General features: G+C 34.0%; 1 protein-coding gene across 1 annotated transcript; it reads right to left on the reverse strand.

Annotated features, from left to right (window-relative positions):
- Positions 1–14,658: 14,658 nt before the first annotated feature.
- Positions 14,659–17,542, reverse strand: LOC131621322 (putative E3 ubiquitin-protein ligase XBAT31). The gene is made up of 8 exons (XM_058892366.1): positions 16,995–17,542; positions 16,833–16,892; positions 16,644–16,715; positions 16,429–16,550; positions 16,202–16,342; positions 15,937–16,044; positions 15,578–15,833; positions 14,659–15,455 (listed from the first exon to the last, which is right to left on the reverse strand). Exons 1-8 carry the CDS (start codon positions 17,175–17,177, stop codon positions 15,054–15,056), a joined length of 1,344 nt encoding a protein of 447 aa, XP_058748349.1. The 5' UTR covers positions 17,178–17,542; the 3' UTR covers positions 14,659–15,053.
- Between the last annotated feature and the right edge of the window lie 906 nt (positions 17,543–18,448).

An 18,448-nucleotide genomic window follows, 5' to 3' on the forward strand; every position in this document is an offset into this window, starting at 1 on the left:
CGATACTTGTTACAAGTAAAATATTTTGGTAAAAAAACATAAAACAAAGCTTTCAGGTATCGAACATAAAAAGTGATTTTCTCTTATAATTTGGGACGGAGGGAGTATTTTGCATCATGCCTGCCGCTACACTAAACTGATAACACGTTCAAGATTCCAAACATAATTTATACATAATTATTTTGCTTTGTAAATCACAAAACCCAACTTCAAATATTTTGAGGCCCTTCTTTTTTTGAGGCCCTGGGCTGTGGGTCTGCTTGCCCTGGCCCAGGGCCGGCCCTGGTTAAGAGCTAAATGTAGAAATTTTTTCTAAAAAATTGTGCACTGTTTTCATAAAAAGTTTATAATTAATATGTTTATTACGTTTTCCAATACAAATTTACTATATTTAAGCTTCTTAACATGTATTTAAGCTTTTTAGACGTACAGGACGAACTAAAGATATTTTGTTGAACTTGAAAGTCATCCAATTTATCTGTTTATTAAATTAAATAATTATTTGGTTTCTTTAAAGTGGTTATGTTGAAGAATTAACTCTTTCTTCCTATAAATTGCTTAACTATTTTAAAAAGAGTTAAGTACACTGATTTATAATTTGAGCTAATAAATTTAAAAAAAAAGAATTAAGATTTATTTGAGAGTTAGTTTTTGGAAGATTTTAGAGGGAAATACTTTGAAGAATTGCGTCTATATTTTAAAATATGTTTGATATTTTTTAAAGTTTGAAAAATAATATACTACATTAACATATAAAATTATATTGTTTTTAAACCTTTTAAATATATCAAACATATTTCAAGATATAGACGCGATCCTCCAAAGTCTTCCCTTTCAAAACCTTTCAAAAACCAATTCTTAAGTAGACTCTAAAGACATGAAGATTAAAGGACAAGAGATAAAAAATGCATTATGTAAATTTTAGTTCAACTGGGAAAGAGCAAATATTGTTAGCTTAGACACAATACCAGAGTTTACCCTATATCTAACGGTTGCGTGTGTGAATTTTTAATATTTTTATAAGTAATTGAGCTCGTGTGTGTGTGTGTGTATATATATATATATATATATATATATATATATATATATATATATATATATATATATTGAATATAACCGGTACTCAATCCATGTTACATTAGATTCTCGCCATATCTACATAAGGGTTAGTTATTTCTTGACATACAAATAATCGAATTAGAGTACCAATCCATTCAAAACTTGATTGACCATTATGTTTGACTACAAGCCATTCTCATGGCACCACTTTGGTCAAATATAAAACTTCATTCACCCCCTTAATCACTCCCTTAAATAGTCGGTCATTCCTGCAAAGTCGAATTGCCCAGCATACGGATGTCCAAAAAAGACATTTTAGTCTCTTTTTGTCCTATCTTTGAGCAGTGTACAAAATCGTTTTAAGTTTTCTTCAATTGGTTTTGAAACCACCTACATTGGTATTCTTAGCCACCATAATACCTACTCCCTCCGACCTAAATTATAAGCAAATATTCTCTTTTTAGATTCATTGAGTAATGAATGTATCTGATCTACATAAAAGACCAGATACATTTATTATTCAATGAACCTAAAAAGAGAATATTTGCTTTTAATAATGGCCAGAAGGAGTATCTTTAAACATGTACTGCCATAAGACACACGATGAATAGATGGATGATTGTTTCTTCTTCTCATACAACTTCAAGAGTTCCACTAATGACTCCACGCCTTACTAGTTCAGTCCTTATTGGAAGCCTATTAAGGAGTAATCTCCAACCAAATAGTTGGAATTTTCCTGGAAAATTTGATTTCTATAATCTATCTGATTCAACAACTATGGTGTCTTCCAAAAAAGTACTTGTGTTGCAAATTTGAGACATTCTCAAATAGTTACTATAAACAAAAAACCAAACCTACTCAGCCACCATACAAAACGGTCTTCTTTCTCTTTACTTGGATGTATCATATGCAAAATCTCCAACAAGTGTTCTAGCTTTTTGCTTTCCTCTTCGGACAAGTTATGTTTATCAACTCCAAAATCCCATGCCCATACATTTCCAAACTAGTACCCCATCTCAGCCACTTTAAGATCAATATGAAGTGTGTGTCTGTATAGGCTAAGGAACATACTACACAATTGATCAGATCCTAATAATTTACGTTTTTATAATTAAATATCTTTTACATTTTCTAGCCTGCAAAATATGCTATTAGAGAACCAATTTTGTTCATCTATCAAGGATGATCATATTGATCTCACATCCCTCCACCATAATGAATGACTTCTGTGATTTGCAGGCTCAATAACATCAAGGATTATGGCTTTAGTATCTATATACATGTGTGATATAAACTTAGACCATATGGCCTCATTCTCAGTTAGAATTTTCCCATTTCACTTACTAAGCAAAGTCAGGTTGAATCTCTCACGATTCTTCATTCCTTAAGAAAGGTTGCATACTTTAAGCCAACTGATCCAATTAATTTTCTACCTTGCTTCATCCCTTCCCCAAAGAAAGGTTCTTTGTAGTTTCACAATCTCTTGGATATACCTTTGGAGCTCTGTAGCAGGGAAAATAATATATGGGAATATTGTTTAAGATTGCATACACCATCACTACCCTGCCACCTATGGATAAGTGTTTTCCTTTCCATGTTGAGAATCTATTTATGATCTTTGTGATGATTGGATTTCAAGTGGACTTTCTCCTAGCGTTAGCCCCTGTAGAAATCCCTAGGAACATGAAAGGGATTCAGCCAATGCCACAAGTCAGGAAAGAAGATCTCACATGCACAAAGTGAGTTTCTAGTAATTATTATCATTTCGTCTACAGATAAAAATAATAAATATGAATCAATAAATTGATTGATAGTATATTGAAAGTATTTAGAATTATAATATTTATAAAAAAACATTAATTTACCGACCAAAACGACGTGACCTACAGAAATTAGTTTTGATCATCTATTTACACATATAATATGTTAATTTTTTTCTATTGCGTCCAGTCTATTTCAATCATTTTGTAGCTTTAATTTTTGTTTTCATCTGTAAATGCGAAACTTTCTTAGAGTGTGATTCATTGCTTTTAGTTCTTCAATTAACAGAGGTATAAAGATTGGGCACAAGTAATTTGTCCAACTATAAAATCTTCCCGTTTATTTCTCTCATTTCGTAGCTTTGGTTTTCGTTTTCTTCTGTAAATGTGAAACTCTTTTAGAGTGTGATTCATTGCTTTTAGTTCTTCAGTTAGTTAACAGAGCTATAAATATTGGGCACAAATAATTTGTTTTGATTAATTCTAACAAATCCACAACACTTAAGGACTTGTATAAACTTAAGAAAGACCGACTTTCTCACATTTAGTTGTGCTTGCATTTTTCTACCGGAGAAAATTTTGATATAATTTTTACTATTTTTTAAAAAATATGACAAGTGTATAATTTTTTCTTCATATATATAACTTTCTCCTATTTTCATTTCATAAATGATATTTAAATACACTTGTCATATTTTTATTAAACAACAGTAACCTAAAAAATTTGTATGTAAGTTTTCTCCTTTTCTAACACCATCTAATGTAAAATTATTTATGTCCAAATTTTGTCCAAAAGATTATTTACTTTCATGTGCAAACATAATACAAAAATCAATTACAAATCACGTTTTCAAACTATAAGGCCAAAGTCAAATAGAAAACACACTAACACCCAAATCAATCAAAACCTACTAATAGAAAAAGTTACTAATACAACAATCAAGTCAATGATTGCAAGCACAGAATAAAATGTGTTTACTATACTGATAAAGGTCAATCTTAAATTCTTTGACATATATCTTTAAATCATGGTCAAGACAACAACTTTATAGATTCTAAATCATTTGCTTGTAGAAGAAGAACCACATAAATGTTTAGAAGTTTCAAGTTTTTTTTATCAAGGAATTTCAAGAAAACAGCATCTACTACCACAATATAAATTTCTAGAAGCTACTCCATGTCGTGCAAGATTATACTATGTAAAAGGTTCTAGAAGTTGAGATAACTAAAATTTCAATCTCATTCTATTATGCCACTATATCATTTATATTATTTAATTTTCTTAAAAGAATATCTCATTTATAATTTTTTGTAAGCTTCAAAGAATCGTCATTATACTAACAATAAAATATTATTACATTTTCAACTAATATATTTTTATTTATTAAATATTAATCTACCTTATTTTCTATTACGAAACTAAAAGAAAATTTCTTTAGCCACATTCCTATGGGGTCACTCCCAGCAAAAATCCTAAAATACCCCTGCTTCGGAAATGAACTTCCGAAGCGTTTTTTTTTTTAAAAAAAATTCCACAATTCGGAAGTGCATCTCCGAAAACACCTCATGGGGGGTGTCTTCGGAGATGAACTCCCGAAAACACCTCATGGGGGTGAATTCGGAAATGAACTTCCGAATTATGCAGAAACTGTGTTTTTTTTATGTTTTTTCTTAAACTATCTCGCATTTTAATTAAACGCAAACGCCAAATAAAAATAAGCAACAGATAAACTGAAAATACTAAGATGATAAATCCAATCCAAAAACATTGTGCGAAAGATACAATCCGAAATCAAAACAAAACAAAACAAAACACGTCAAACAAAACAAAAACACGTTATTCTGCCCGACGAGCGTTACAAAATACACATCAAACAAAACAAAAACACGTTATTCTGCCCGACGAGCGAACTCCTCCGAATGAAGATAATTATACCAATCCTCATCCCACTCAGTCTCAGAACCATCAGCGTTGATCATGACTCTCACGCCTGAAGACTGAGCCTGCACGTCCGAGCCATGGACCCCTAGGAGACGAGAAGCAGAACCAGTCAAAACCTTCTTCTTCTCCTTCACCTCCTTCACTCCGCGAGAGCACGAGGTTGAAGAACCCTTTCTTCCCTTAGCGCCACCCATTCCTGCGTAAAAATGAAGAAAGAAAGGTCCATGAGACCTCCTTTTATAAAAGAAGAAAGGGGACAAAAACGCTTGGGAAACAGACAAGTCATTAAAGAACAAAGACGTTGGAAACCAGCGACACGCCGTCAAAGAAGTCAGAACGCATGCACACAAACTTCAAAGAAACAGGCACAATAAACAAAGGCAGTAAAAATAAAGTACTTGCAAATTAAAACGGACACTCCCTACCCTCTCTAGCCGACGCAGTCTGGGTCTCCCTACCCTGTCTGATGCGTGCTGGTTGGTTGTCTGACATGTTCCTGTAAACAATTGAAATCGATTAATATGCGAGACAAAATAAAAAACTAAAAAATTTGAACTTCTGATACAATTCGGAAGTTCATTTCTGAAAACTGGGATGGAGGTGTTTTCGGAAATGAACTTCCGAAACATCCCTGCGATGGAGTTTTCTGCAACTTCCATGGCAGACCCCAAAATCAAACATAAAACCAATTCAAAAAGCTTCTAAACAACCTAAATACTACTAACAACCAGTCCATATATCATTTATGCAATTGAAACCCTAAATAACATGCATTTGAATAATGAATCTAACAAATTTAAAACTTACAAATTGAGTGATTTGTGGGCTTTTGAATGTTGTATAGCAATGTGATTGGAGCCTTGATGCAGCCTTGGAAGTGTGTTTGCACAAATTTTCGCCTTTGCTTGTTTTTGATTTGAGTTAGGGTAAATGAATGGGGGAGGGGGAGTGTTTTGATAAATCTGCATAACGCGCAGCATTTCGGAAATGAACTTCCGAAATACTGTTTTCGGAAATGAACTTCCGAAATAAGACAATTTTTTCAAGAAAAAAGGCGTTTTCGGAGATGCATCTCCGAAAACACCTTTTTCTTGCATTTTCGGAAATGCATTTCCGAAGTCAGGGGTAGTATGGGGTTTTCACCAGAGGTGGATTAGAAGGTAGGGAGGTTGACAAAGAAATTTTCAACTAAAATGTCAAAAGTCAAATACACTAAAAATATATAAAGAATAATAACAACTAAATAAATAGTTATAAGAAAAATCAATTTATCAAATAGTGTAAACAAAATTACAAGACTAATAAGAAAATAAATAAAAATACACAAAATTTGTTTATGTCGTTTGATCAAATTAATCTAGTTTAGAGAGATGTTTTTTACTCAAGTGTATCTCAACTACTTCTACAATCAATATATGAGTCACACAACTTCAAAATGATTAAAAGTGTTTTTCAATAGCCTAGATATCTCCAAAAATCTTCTAATTCTCAAAACAATAAATCCTAAAAAAAAAAAAAACTCTTCCTTTGTATCTTTAAAGTTTTCTAGAAAACTCCTTGTTTTTCTACCGTCTTAAGAAAATGGTTGAAAATGCATTTTAAAGGTTTCATGTAAAACACAATGTGTTCCCTGCAAAATGTAGAAAACATCGTGTCTTAGCCAAATGCATTGCGTTTCTTGTAGAGTGAGTAGTTGTGTTTTGACGAATTTCTTCCTAAAGTTTCTACGGTTAATCTCCATAATTCTCCCATTGATTTTGAAACTAACGGTGAAACCAATTTACTTTTCAACCATTTTGTTACTTTCTCCAAAACTTGAATCACCCTTCAACGAACTTGATCAAGTCCAAACCATGCTTAACCCTTGATTTGGGCATTTAGTAAACATGTCATTTGAATTTTATTCCTTCTTCTTGAAGACATATTTGCATATAATCACTCTTTGTTTCCTGAGTAGTCTAGTAAGTTCTCAATTATTGTTTTTCATCAGTGAATTCATTTAATCATTCACCATATTCAACCCTTTTTTACTATCTTTGCTTTCAAATGCTTCTTTAAAGGTATTTGGTTCTGGATCTTGCAACCCTTCAGCCACATTCAAAACATAACTAATAAGATCATCATAGTTGTATCTTTGAGGTTATACAATTTCTTTTTTTACTCGATCACGTGTCAATTGATAGTTTGGAGCCACTATATATTTCTCCTCACTAGAACTAGAAATAGAAGCCTTGATTTCCTCCTTATATCTAATTTCACTAAGAGGAACACCCACCACAAACCGGGTATTCTCCACCTTAGTTTCTGATTCTTTCACTTCCAAGTCCTTGACTTTCATTCGAATACATTTCAAATTAAAATTAAAATTCATTCTTATGATAAATTTTGATCCTAAAGGTTTCATCTTCCACAACTTGTAAACCTTCACACCTTCAAAATAGCCGATGATGACACGCTTCACAACCTTATAATCAATCTTGTCTTGCTTTATATGTGCAAACACCAAAGCTCTTAAGAGCTTCAAATTAGAGTAGTTTACCAATTTTCTACTCCAAACATCCAAAGATGTGTTGAAGTCTATTCATATGAATGAACATCTATTAACCAGGTAATTTGTTGTAGAAAAAACTTCACCTATAAAACTCTTTGGTAAACAAACACCCAACAACAGGCACCTTCCCTTTCTAAAATTGTTATATTCATTTGTTTAAATAGACCATTTTGTTGAGGTGTTCCAACAACAATCACATGTCTCTTGATACCTTGTTTTCCATAAATCACATTATATTGCTCTGAAATAAACTTTAGACTATTGTCAGTTCTTAACACATTTAGTTTAGTTATCAACCGATTTCTTATAAGAGTATGCATTCTTTAAAAAATTTAAAGGTGTCACTTTTATTTTTCAACAATAATTATGAGTAAACATAAACAACCCCCATGAGTTTCTAACCTTTGCATCCTATATATTTGTTTGAACATGCTCGAACTGTCTACGTGAGTTATTTAAGCACTCCCAAACTTTACCCTATTATGTTGTCTATCATGCAATAATCACAAAATCTTAGTTTATTCAACTTTTCAATTCATATCAAACCTTTTTGGCTAGCTCAACCTACTCTTTTTCGCAACTCTTGATATTTTATATTAATAAGTTGTAATAGTATTTTAGAATGTTAGGGTCACTGTTCTTAACACATATTTCTCTGCTTAAATATATTGGTTAATGCCAAGATCTTAGGGCACATGTTATGTTAAGAAACCTATATTTAGAAAAAAAATTGAATAAAATAAAAAATACACAATTTCTAAGATAAAGTTTCTTTATTTAGGTCTTAACATATGCCCTTAAGGCACATGTTAGCATTATCCTTATTTAAGAAACCTTATAAGTCTTTTTATAATGTATATATACGTTGACCTATTTAGCTTTTATTCTAATATATATATATACATATATATATATATATATATATATATATATATATATATATATATATATATATATATATATATATATATATATATATATATATATATATATATATATATATATATATATATATATATATATATATATATAAGGCACATGTTATGTTAAGAAACCTATATTTAGAAAATAAAATTTGAATAAAATAAAAGATAAAATTAATTATATATTTGTAATTACTTCACTACACAAGTTCTAAGATAAAGTTTCTTGATTTAGGTCTTAACATGTGTCCTTAGGGCACATGTTAGCATTACCCTTATTTAAGAAACCTTATAAATCTTTTTATAATGTATATATAGGTTGACCTATTTAGCCTTTGTTCTAATATATATATATATATATATATATATATATATATATATATATATATATATATTTACATATTTAGCTTTTTTTCTAATATACATGCAAATATAGGTCGATCTATTTAACTTATTTTTAATATACATGAAAATATAAATCGACTTATAAGACTTCATAGACTTTTTTTAATAGCCTAAGCCGATCTATTTTATTAAATAGATTTTAAAAAAAAACATTCTTTTTTGTTAAATAAGTCTGACCTGACTTTATATAGGTTAGGTTATAGGTCCCTCTATTACGGGCCTATCTTATTCCCACTTCTAATGACTACTCGTATATTTAATATTTTTTTAATTTTGTGTATAATAATTTTAAAAGAATTTTATTTTGAGATGGATGTAGTTTAAAGGCAGGCAAACAAATTTTGAGGTTTGAGATGAAATTTAAAATTATATGGAAGTGGTTGAAATTATTAATAAGTTGAGATGAAAGTGGTTGTTATTTCAGAGTTTAATCTCAAATTATGAAGTTTATTTATAGTTTTTTATAATTTGTTAATATAAATAAATTAATAATATTTATAAATTAATAATTTATAAAAAAAATTATACCCTAAACTGCAATGATTAAAAAATAAAAATAAATTAAGAATATAAATTCTGTTTTTTATATTAAAAAATTAGTATTTGTTGATAATTTAAATTATAATTTATAAGTTGCTAGAGTTAAGGACAAATAATCTATATAATATTTATAAATCATTTTAGTATATCATCCTAATCAATTTAAGTATTACTTTAATATTTGTATTTAAAAATTATATATTTTTATTAAAAAATATTATAGACAGAATATAAGAAATAAATGCATACTTAAATTTATGGTCTAAAAGACAAATAATTCCAAACCCATGTCGGTTCGAGTATCTCTACCCATATATTTAGCTCTACTTGATAGTGTCATTGAATATTTATATTTTTAATTTATAATAATTATTACAATTAAAATATATAACATGACTAGGACAAGATCAAGTCATGTGTCACATATGTGGCTAGGTGGGTTCAAGGGGAAGTCTTTAACGATATAATTACGTAATTTAGAGATGTAGAATTGGCATTGTTATATAATCCATCCACTTGTGTTATGTCTAATGATTTTAATGATGCCATTTGGCCACTAGTCCATCACATAAGGAAGATATTTTAATTTTTAAAAATTTATATGGGAAGGTTGTTGAATTTTTAAATAAATAAATAATTTGATATGAGATTTTATTGAAAAGCTTTTTGCATGAGAAAATGGAAACAAGAAAGAGACACATTGGAGAAAAAGAAGGAAACAAAGTAATGTCGCTTTCATACATGGCCATGAAATAGTTAGGTGTCATTTCACCATAAGCTGCTGGTTTTTTGACATGTTCTTTGATGGCTTTGTTTGTTCTATCTCTCAATAGGGTGTGACCTTGACTTGAGTTAAGAAATTCAATTTCTATATATGAACATTGGATAAAATAATCATAGTTGTTTAAATTTATTCCACATTAACAAGGATTAAATAGTTTAAGGTTGATAACAAAGACTTTTGAGTCAATTCATCATGGTGAATTTGAAAACAAAATCTCTATGAAATAATTTATCAATAAATAATTAGATTACTTATCCCTTTCAAATACCTATGCAATATTAATTAGTACAATTTTTTATTTATATATTTTATTTATTATATTTCAATAATGTAATATTTCACAAATTATTACTGTATTAATAAAATCATTATAATAAATAAAAAATATAGTATTAAAATTAACATAATTAATCTCTATTTTAGATTGTGTTTGTTTCGAGAATTAAAATTATAATTCTGAAACTTTTATTTTAAAAAACATTATTATCGGAAACTTTATTCTTATCTTTGTGTTTGATAAATAATTTAATTTCTTAAAAATATTTATAAAATATATTTTATTTAAAATATAAAATAAAAAAGTTAAATGAATAGATGTGAGAAGTTATTCGTGGTTAGTTTTTATTCTCATGGAATAAAAAGATTCCATTCCTATGTATAAAAAATAAAAAAACCATGTGTAAGAATAAAAAAAATTTAAGGCATAATTTATAAGTATTTGAAACAAATATTGAAATCCAAAAAATTCAAATCATCCTGAGAATAAATTTGGAATTCATGAAACAAATACCCCCTTAAAAAATGGGTAAAGCTGCCATGAAAAACCTAAAAAGGTCAGGTTAGGCCAAAAAAAAATTAATATAAATCACATACCAGATTCAGGCGTTTCAAATTTATCGTATGTCAGACTAAGACTTGACCGAGACTTACAAAGCCTAACTTAATTGGTCTATTTCCACCCCCTAGTAGTCATAAACTTTTTTATTATTCCCTCCGTCTCATAATAAGTGTCTCATTTACACTTTTTCAACGTCTCAAAATAAATGTCTCTTTAGAATACCCATACAATATTTATTATTTTTTCCACTATTATACACCTATCTCACGTTTTTCAACTATTCTACTACCTATAATAAATAAGGGTATTTTAGTAAAAGATATTCATTTTATCATTAAATCCAACACATCTAATCATTTTTTTAAGAATCGCGCATAACTCAAATAAGACACTTATTATGAGACGGAGGGAGTATTGGTTATTTGTATACTATTTATTTAACAATTTTTTAAAGCTAAATATACATTTTTTTAGGAAATTTCTTTGGCCACCTCCCAACTTTCTAGCCCACCTCTGGTGAAAAACCCAAACTACCCCTGACTTCGGAAATGCATCTCCGAAATGCAAGGAAAAGGTGTTTTCGGAGATGCATCTCCGAAAGCGCATTTTTTTTGAAAAAATTGTCTTATTTCGGAAGTTCATTTCCGAAAACAGCATTTCGGAAGTTCATTTCCGAAATACTGCGCGTTTTGCAGATTAAGCAAAACAGCCCCCTCCCCCATTCATTTACCCTAATCTTCTTCCAAAATCATCCTCTTTCAAAATTTCTGCAACAAGCAAGTGTGAAGTCAAACAGATTGCACAAGTCTTCTTCCAATCTCAACCTAAATAATCTCAAACACTAATTGGTAAGTTTAGCATTTTATTTCAATTTTTAGATCCATTTGAATAAACTCTATTAGGGTGTTTAGAAATTGAAAAATATACATTAAGATAGGTTGGTACTGATATTAGGTTGTTTAGTAGGTATAAAAGTAGTTTTGAAGTTTGATTTTGGGGTCTGCCATTGGAGGTTGCAAAGAAGTTCTGCGCAGGGGTGTTTTGGAAGTTCATTTCCGAAAACACCTCCATCCCAGTTATCGGAAATGAACTTCCGAACTGTATCAGAAGTTCAATTTTTTTGTTTTTTCTTTTGTCTCGCATATTAATCGATTTCAATTGTTTACAGGAACATGCCAGACAACCAACCAGCACACATCAGACAGGGTAGAGAGTCCCAAACTGCGTCGGCTAGACGCGAGCGGGCGGCGGCGCAGCTGGCGTCGACCCAGGGACGGGGGCAGGGCCGGGGACGCCGTGTGCGAGTTCCCGTGGACGTGGGAGAGGGTACCTCTTCATCTGGATCTAGGAGTCGGCTGGCTCGGGTATCTTCTTCCCGCCAGCGAGAGGAGGAGGAGGAGGAGGAGCAAGAGGAGGAGGTGGCAGTGGCATACCACGAGCCGGAGGGGGTACCGGATGTTGACCCTCCATCCGGGGAGGAGGATGAGCATGAGGACAGCTACCCGGGAGGGCCCTTTGACACTTCCGTGCTGATATCCTACCGCGATCACGTTGCTCGGCGTATCTGGGAGGGAGAGGTATTTTTTTAATTTAACCGTTTATAATTTAGACGTTTATTCGATATTTTCTTAACGGTTTATTTAACATATGCTTTGTTTTTTTTGTAACAGGAGAGAGATCCTTTGAAAATGGTGAACCACGCCCGGAAGATTTTCAGTCTGTTTAAACCAGCAGCTGAGTGGTTTAACGACGCGGTGCAAGGTTCAGGGCTTAGCGGGCTCTGCATGACGGGGTACACCACCATCAGCCACGGCATGCTGGGGGCTTTTGTGGAGCGCTGGTACAAGGAGACGTCTTCTTTCCACTTGCCGGTTGGGGGGATGACGATCACCTTGCATGACCTGCAGTGTCTTCTCCACCTGCCGATTAGGGGTCCGCTGTTGGCCCACACCCGGATCCAGAGGGTCGAAGCCAGTCAATGGATGGCGCTCTATTTGGGCATGGAGTCCGAAGCTGCTGACTATGAGTGCATCACGACATTTGGGCCTCATATCCGGTTCACCACACTGAGCGCTTATTTCGAGCACCACTTGGACGCGGCAGCCGAGGCTGAGGAGGCGGGTGACGATCTATTCACACAGTATCACCGCGGTTGCGCTCTCCGGTGCTGGTACATGCATGTGGTAGGCGCTGCATGCTTTGTGGACAAGAGTGCAAGGTACGTCGACGTGACCTACCTCCGCTACTTCATGGACCTGGATACCGTTCACCAGTGGAACTGGGGGGCAGCTACTCTGGCATACCTCTACCAGAAGCTGAATGAGGCCTCCAACTGGAGGACGAGGCAGTTGGTTGGATCCTGCACACTACTCACGGTACGTTTCATTTTAATTGTTTCGTATTTATTTATGTTTCGTATTTGTGTTTCGTATTTACTTATGTTTCGTATTTATTTATGTTTCAGAGCTGGATCATCTCCTACTTCTCCCGCATCCACGGTTTCCACATCGATCCTGCGTACGTCGACGCCATGCCCAGGGCCGCCAGATACGTTCTCTAGAGGGGGAACAATGCGGTGGGACCATACCGTGGGTACCTGGACCGCACGATGCACGAAGACATCACCTGGAGGTCGTTCAGTGACTACACTCAGATTGTCCCCTTTGACGGCATATCTCTATATTCTGGCTGGTTGGCATGCGAGACTACCATCATGGTCCGGTATCTCCCTGAGCGGTGCATGCGGCAGTTCGGATTCGTGCAGATGATACCCAGGTCACCCTTCGAGGCTGCTCCCGACACAGTGACCAGAGTGCAGCTCACTGCCATGTGGGACGATTGGGAGCATCATGTGGTACCGGAGGAGTACCGTCTCATGCGGGTCACCCAGGACTGGCACAGTGTGGAGGGTACGTCACATGGTTCTACCGGGCGTCTCATCCTCTGCTGACACCCGATGCTCCCGGCGCTCCTAGGCCAGCACACGAGGAGATCCTGGAGAACCAGCAGGCCGAGGATGACCACGCCATTGATCTCCTGCCGATCTGCCAGCGGATAGAGATGCTTGGGCGGGACGCATTGGATCGAGGTGTCGTTCATCAGGGCGGTCCAGAGGCAGTTGCCGTGATGGAGATGATCGTCACTGATGCGGGCCGTGCAGCGGCATACAGGCGGCAGAGGAGGGCCCAGGGTGAGAGGGTTAGGCACACCCAGTAGTAGTCGGGTTTATTTATTTTTTATTTTCGGATTGTATCTTTAGCACACTATTTTTATTTGGATTTGGATCGGCTTGTATATATTACTTTTTTTATCATATTAGTTTTTTTTGTTTATATGTCATTTATTTTATTTCCCGGTTTCCTTTAATTAAAAATACGAGACTGTGAAAAACATAAAAAAAAAAAAACCAGTTTCTGCATAATTCGGAAGTTCATTTCCGAAACCCCCCAAAATCTAAACAAAGGTGTTTTCGGAAGTTCATCTCCGAAAACACCCCCCATGAGGTGTTTTCGGAGATGCACTTCCGAATTATGGAAATTTTTTTTTAAAAAAAAGTGCTTCGAAAGTTCATTTTCAAAGCAGGGGTAATTTGGGTTTTTCGCTGGGGGTGATCCCCATAGGGAGGTGGCTAAAGAAAAAAAAAATTTTAAGACGATGGAGTCCATTTTAATGCATAATTGATTAAAAGTAACAGACCAACCTGCATACACAGGTCCACTCCCAAATGTACAAATAATTCAACAGACAACTGAGACATGATCACATGACAAGTAACAGCAAACCTTGTCTTTCTCTTTTGTATTTTATTTCCCAAATGGTATAGTACAAAGAAATATAAACAAAATGCAATGTAGTATCAAGCAAATAATTTTCCCATTTCACAAACTTACACTTTTCGAGACAAATCATATACTCACTTCACTTATTTATCTATAAAAAATAATTACTATTTAACAAATCATATACTCACTTTACTTATTTATCTATAAAAAAATAATTACTATTAACAAAACCCAAATCATCAATCAATGTGATGCTTCTTCATGCTCAAGCAATATTAATATTAATTAATGAAATTAATAATAACATTTACTAACATCATCATGATAATGACATCTTCACTTTTTCTTCAACAACATTTGGTACTTACCTTGATCTTCTTCACCTTAATTCACTTTGCTTATTACCCAAAATAACTTATTATTCCTTCACTTTTTCACTTTCTTTGTAACTTGCTGCTCAAGCATGCACTTAGTTACCCTCCTTAACCATAATGGAATCATCTGCTACCCTTCCCGAGCTTCGGCCGCCCAATTTACCGAAGCTTACGCTAGATAGGCCTTTGAAGCTGCTACTGCCGCTGTCGTTTAAGTTTCGGAGTTTCCTTGACTTGTTTGTTTTTGAGGAATTGTTGTCTGCATTGTCTTGATCGGTTTCGTAGTGAGTTTCTGTTTTTGTGATGACCATGAGTCGAGAAATGTTGCTTCGACAAAATGGGCAGACTGGCGGAGTAATGGACGCGGTTGTTGGGTTTGGTTTGTTGTAGCAACATAGGGCTAATGTGCATTGTGCACACATTTGGTGACCACAGTTTTGAACTTCAATTGTGCATACTTGCTCAAAGCATATGCAACATAACTCTGTCTCACTAACCTGCATAATATCAAATTCCACAACAAATCAGCCACATTTCAGCATTTAGACTAATTCAATAGCAAAATACGAGAATTTTGTGCGTATGTGTTCGCGCGGACGAGCGGAGATTATCAAATTACCTCGGAGATATTGTCGTCTACACATTCCGAATGTGATGGAGACGGAAGAGAGGAACCACCGCCTTTTAGTATGTTTTTCTCCCTTTCTTTGTTTGCGTCCATCAAGGCTTGTTCTAACAAGGCTTTGGCGTCCGCATTAAGTTCACTGATGAACTTCAATGGAGATGGCCAAACAAGAGGCTCCGCAGATGTAGGATTCAGCAACGCCGCGCAAGATTTGTGTCTGTGTTTCATAGCAACCATATATGGTATCTGCCTGCATAAACACACCAAACAGCATAAAGACAAATTCTAAAGTTTGTTGTTACAATAAGAACTTGAGCCCTTCTAAGAAATTGTGTCGAGAAACGAAACCATACCCAGATGAATCGCGTTGAAGACGATCCGCGCCCCATGCTAACAATTCGCGAATGCAATCAAGTGACCCCCCTCTAGCAGCCAGATGAAGTGGAGTACTTCCAGGATAGCTGCAAATAGCAATTGATTAGTCCACAAAGCAGAAGAAAACTTTCGATAATACTCAAACAAAAATAAAGATTATACAAAAATAGCAGACAAACGGGCAACAAGTTGCGCCGCTACTCCTTTTAAGTCATTAATCATAGAACTTTGACAGATCAATACCCATATCTACCAGTTGAAGCACAAACAAGAGCTCCACTGTCTAACAAGATATGTACACATTCAGGCCGTCTTTGTCGAGCCGCCAAATGCAATGGCGTCGCACCCTTTCCGTCTCTAACATTCACGAACCGAACAAAACCCCTACAACCAACTCAAAAACATTCAAAAAACTAATAAAAAACCATAACACCATAGCTTCAAAGTCAATCCAAGAAAAAGGGACAAACCAAGAAGCAGCCACAGAACTTGATTGAGCAGAAGAAAGAATAGCTTGAAGGCAAGAAAAATGGCCATAATAAGCAGCATAGTGTAAGCAGGTTCTTCCATTAACAGTATCAAACATCAAAGCCTGAAAATTTCCATAACTTTCACAAATCAATTTTCCAAATCCATCTATAGATTAACAAAAGAAACTAACAATAAAATCAATTATTCAAATTACATTAGCACCAGCTTCAAGGAGCTTCTCCACACAAGCAATCCTTCCATGCATTGCAGCCAACATAAGAGGAGTCTAAACCATTCACATCACACCAAACCAAAAAAACTAAGCAAAGATAACATTTTTACCAACAAAAACAAAAACCCAAATGCCAAAAAGCACAATGCTTAAAGAGGAACAACAATTTACCTGTTTTTGCCGATTTAAAACATCTGGATTAACAGATCCATGTAAAAGCCTCGACAGAATCTGAATGTTAAAAAACAGAACAACCTTAAAAAAAAACATAACAAAAAGTGAAAACTGAAACACTATCTTTGTTACAAAGATAAAAAAGAACAACAACCAAACCTCGATCTGGCCATTAGCAGCAGCAATATGAAGAGGTGAAAACCGATCATATAGAGTTGTTTGATGAAAAAGTGACGGGTCTTGTTGCAAAAGAGCTGTTACAGCTTCAAGATTACCTTGTTGCACGGCAGTGAAGAGACCATGATCATGGTTGGTGCCTCTGCAACTAAGGTTTTGACCCATTGGTGTTTTGTTACAGGTGAAGTGGTTGAACTTCACCTTGGTTTGATTGGTGAATGATAGATAAATGAATGAAGTTTTGATTTTTATAATGAAGTTGTAACTGTGTGTTGTGTGAAAGAGAAGATATTAATGTTGGTTATAGTTGGAAAAAAAATGTGAAATGTCACAAGAGAGAGAGAGTGGGAAAAGAGGTAGAGATGGTAGCTGACTGTGTCAGTGAATAACTCAATAGTGGTTGCTCTTGTGAGAAGGACTGGTTAGGGTATCTGCTTAGATTCTGAGTTAAGCTTTGTGAAGTTAGCCCCACATATTACCTTCAATTAGTGTTTGAGTAAAGTTTGTATCTTCACAAAAATAATGAGAAGTTGGAAAGTTTAAAAATGACATATAAAGAGATCTTTCTATAATGATATCATACAACAATGAAATTAAAGAAAGATGGGAAGTTGGAAAGTCTATTAAACCAAATTTGTCATTGTGGTAGATATTTATTTCCAAGACGATTTGTACAATAATTAGATTTTTCTAAAATATGTTTCATGTCACACTTCTAATTTGCTTGATCCATAATAGGTAACAAAGTGTTGGGTTTCAAGTATGGGTGGTAAAGTCACACATTAACTGAAAATGCAAGAAATATTGGGTTTATAAGAGAAAAGATTTTTATTCTCATATATTTAAGGTTTTGAGTGGATATGGGGTGTCAAAGTCTCTCGAATCCTAAATGTTTAGCCCATTGATGTTTTGACGCTCATCGGACTCGCCAACATGAAGATTAAAGAATAAGGGGAAGTAAATGAAGATTATGAGTCTTTCAAGATACGATCATATAATTAACTACTACAAGAAAATCAATCTCCACATTTTTTTGTTTTGAACTAGGCGTTAGAGTTCTTCCCAAACGGAGTTTAATCAATCAAGGTTACAAGAAAAACCAAAAGCATAAATTTCTATAGGATTCTTAATAAGACCCTCCACAAGCTGGAATTTTTGTACTAGTGAAGTAGAATATGTCGATATTGAGCTTAAAAAATGAGTAGGAGGAGACTTTGGTTTCACATTGATCATTTGTTCGACACGTGAGAATAGATGAAAAATATTATAATGAACATAATATCGATACATATGAAGATTAGTCATAATTTATTCAACATCAAGGGGAGTCTCTAAGAAAACTACTTGATTTATATATTGCCACAACAAATTTGTCGGATACCAAAGAGAGTATATCAGATCCATTTATTAGTACCGACCAAAGAATAATGAAGATT

Source organism: Vicia villosa, unplaced genomic scaffold (genome assembly GCF_029867415.1).
Source record: "Vicia villosa cultivar HV-30 ecotype Madison, WI unplaced genomic scaffold, Vvil1.0 ctg.000004F_1_1_1, whole genome shotgun sequence".
Classification (NCBI taxonomy): domain Eukaryota; kingdom Viridiplantae; phylum Streptophyta; class Magnoliopsida; order Fabales; family Fabaceae; genus Vicia; species Vicia villosa.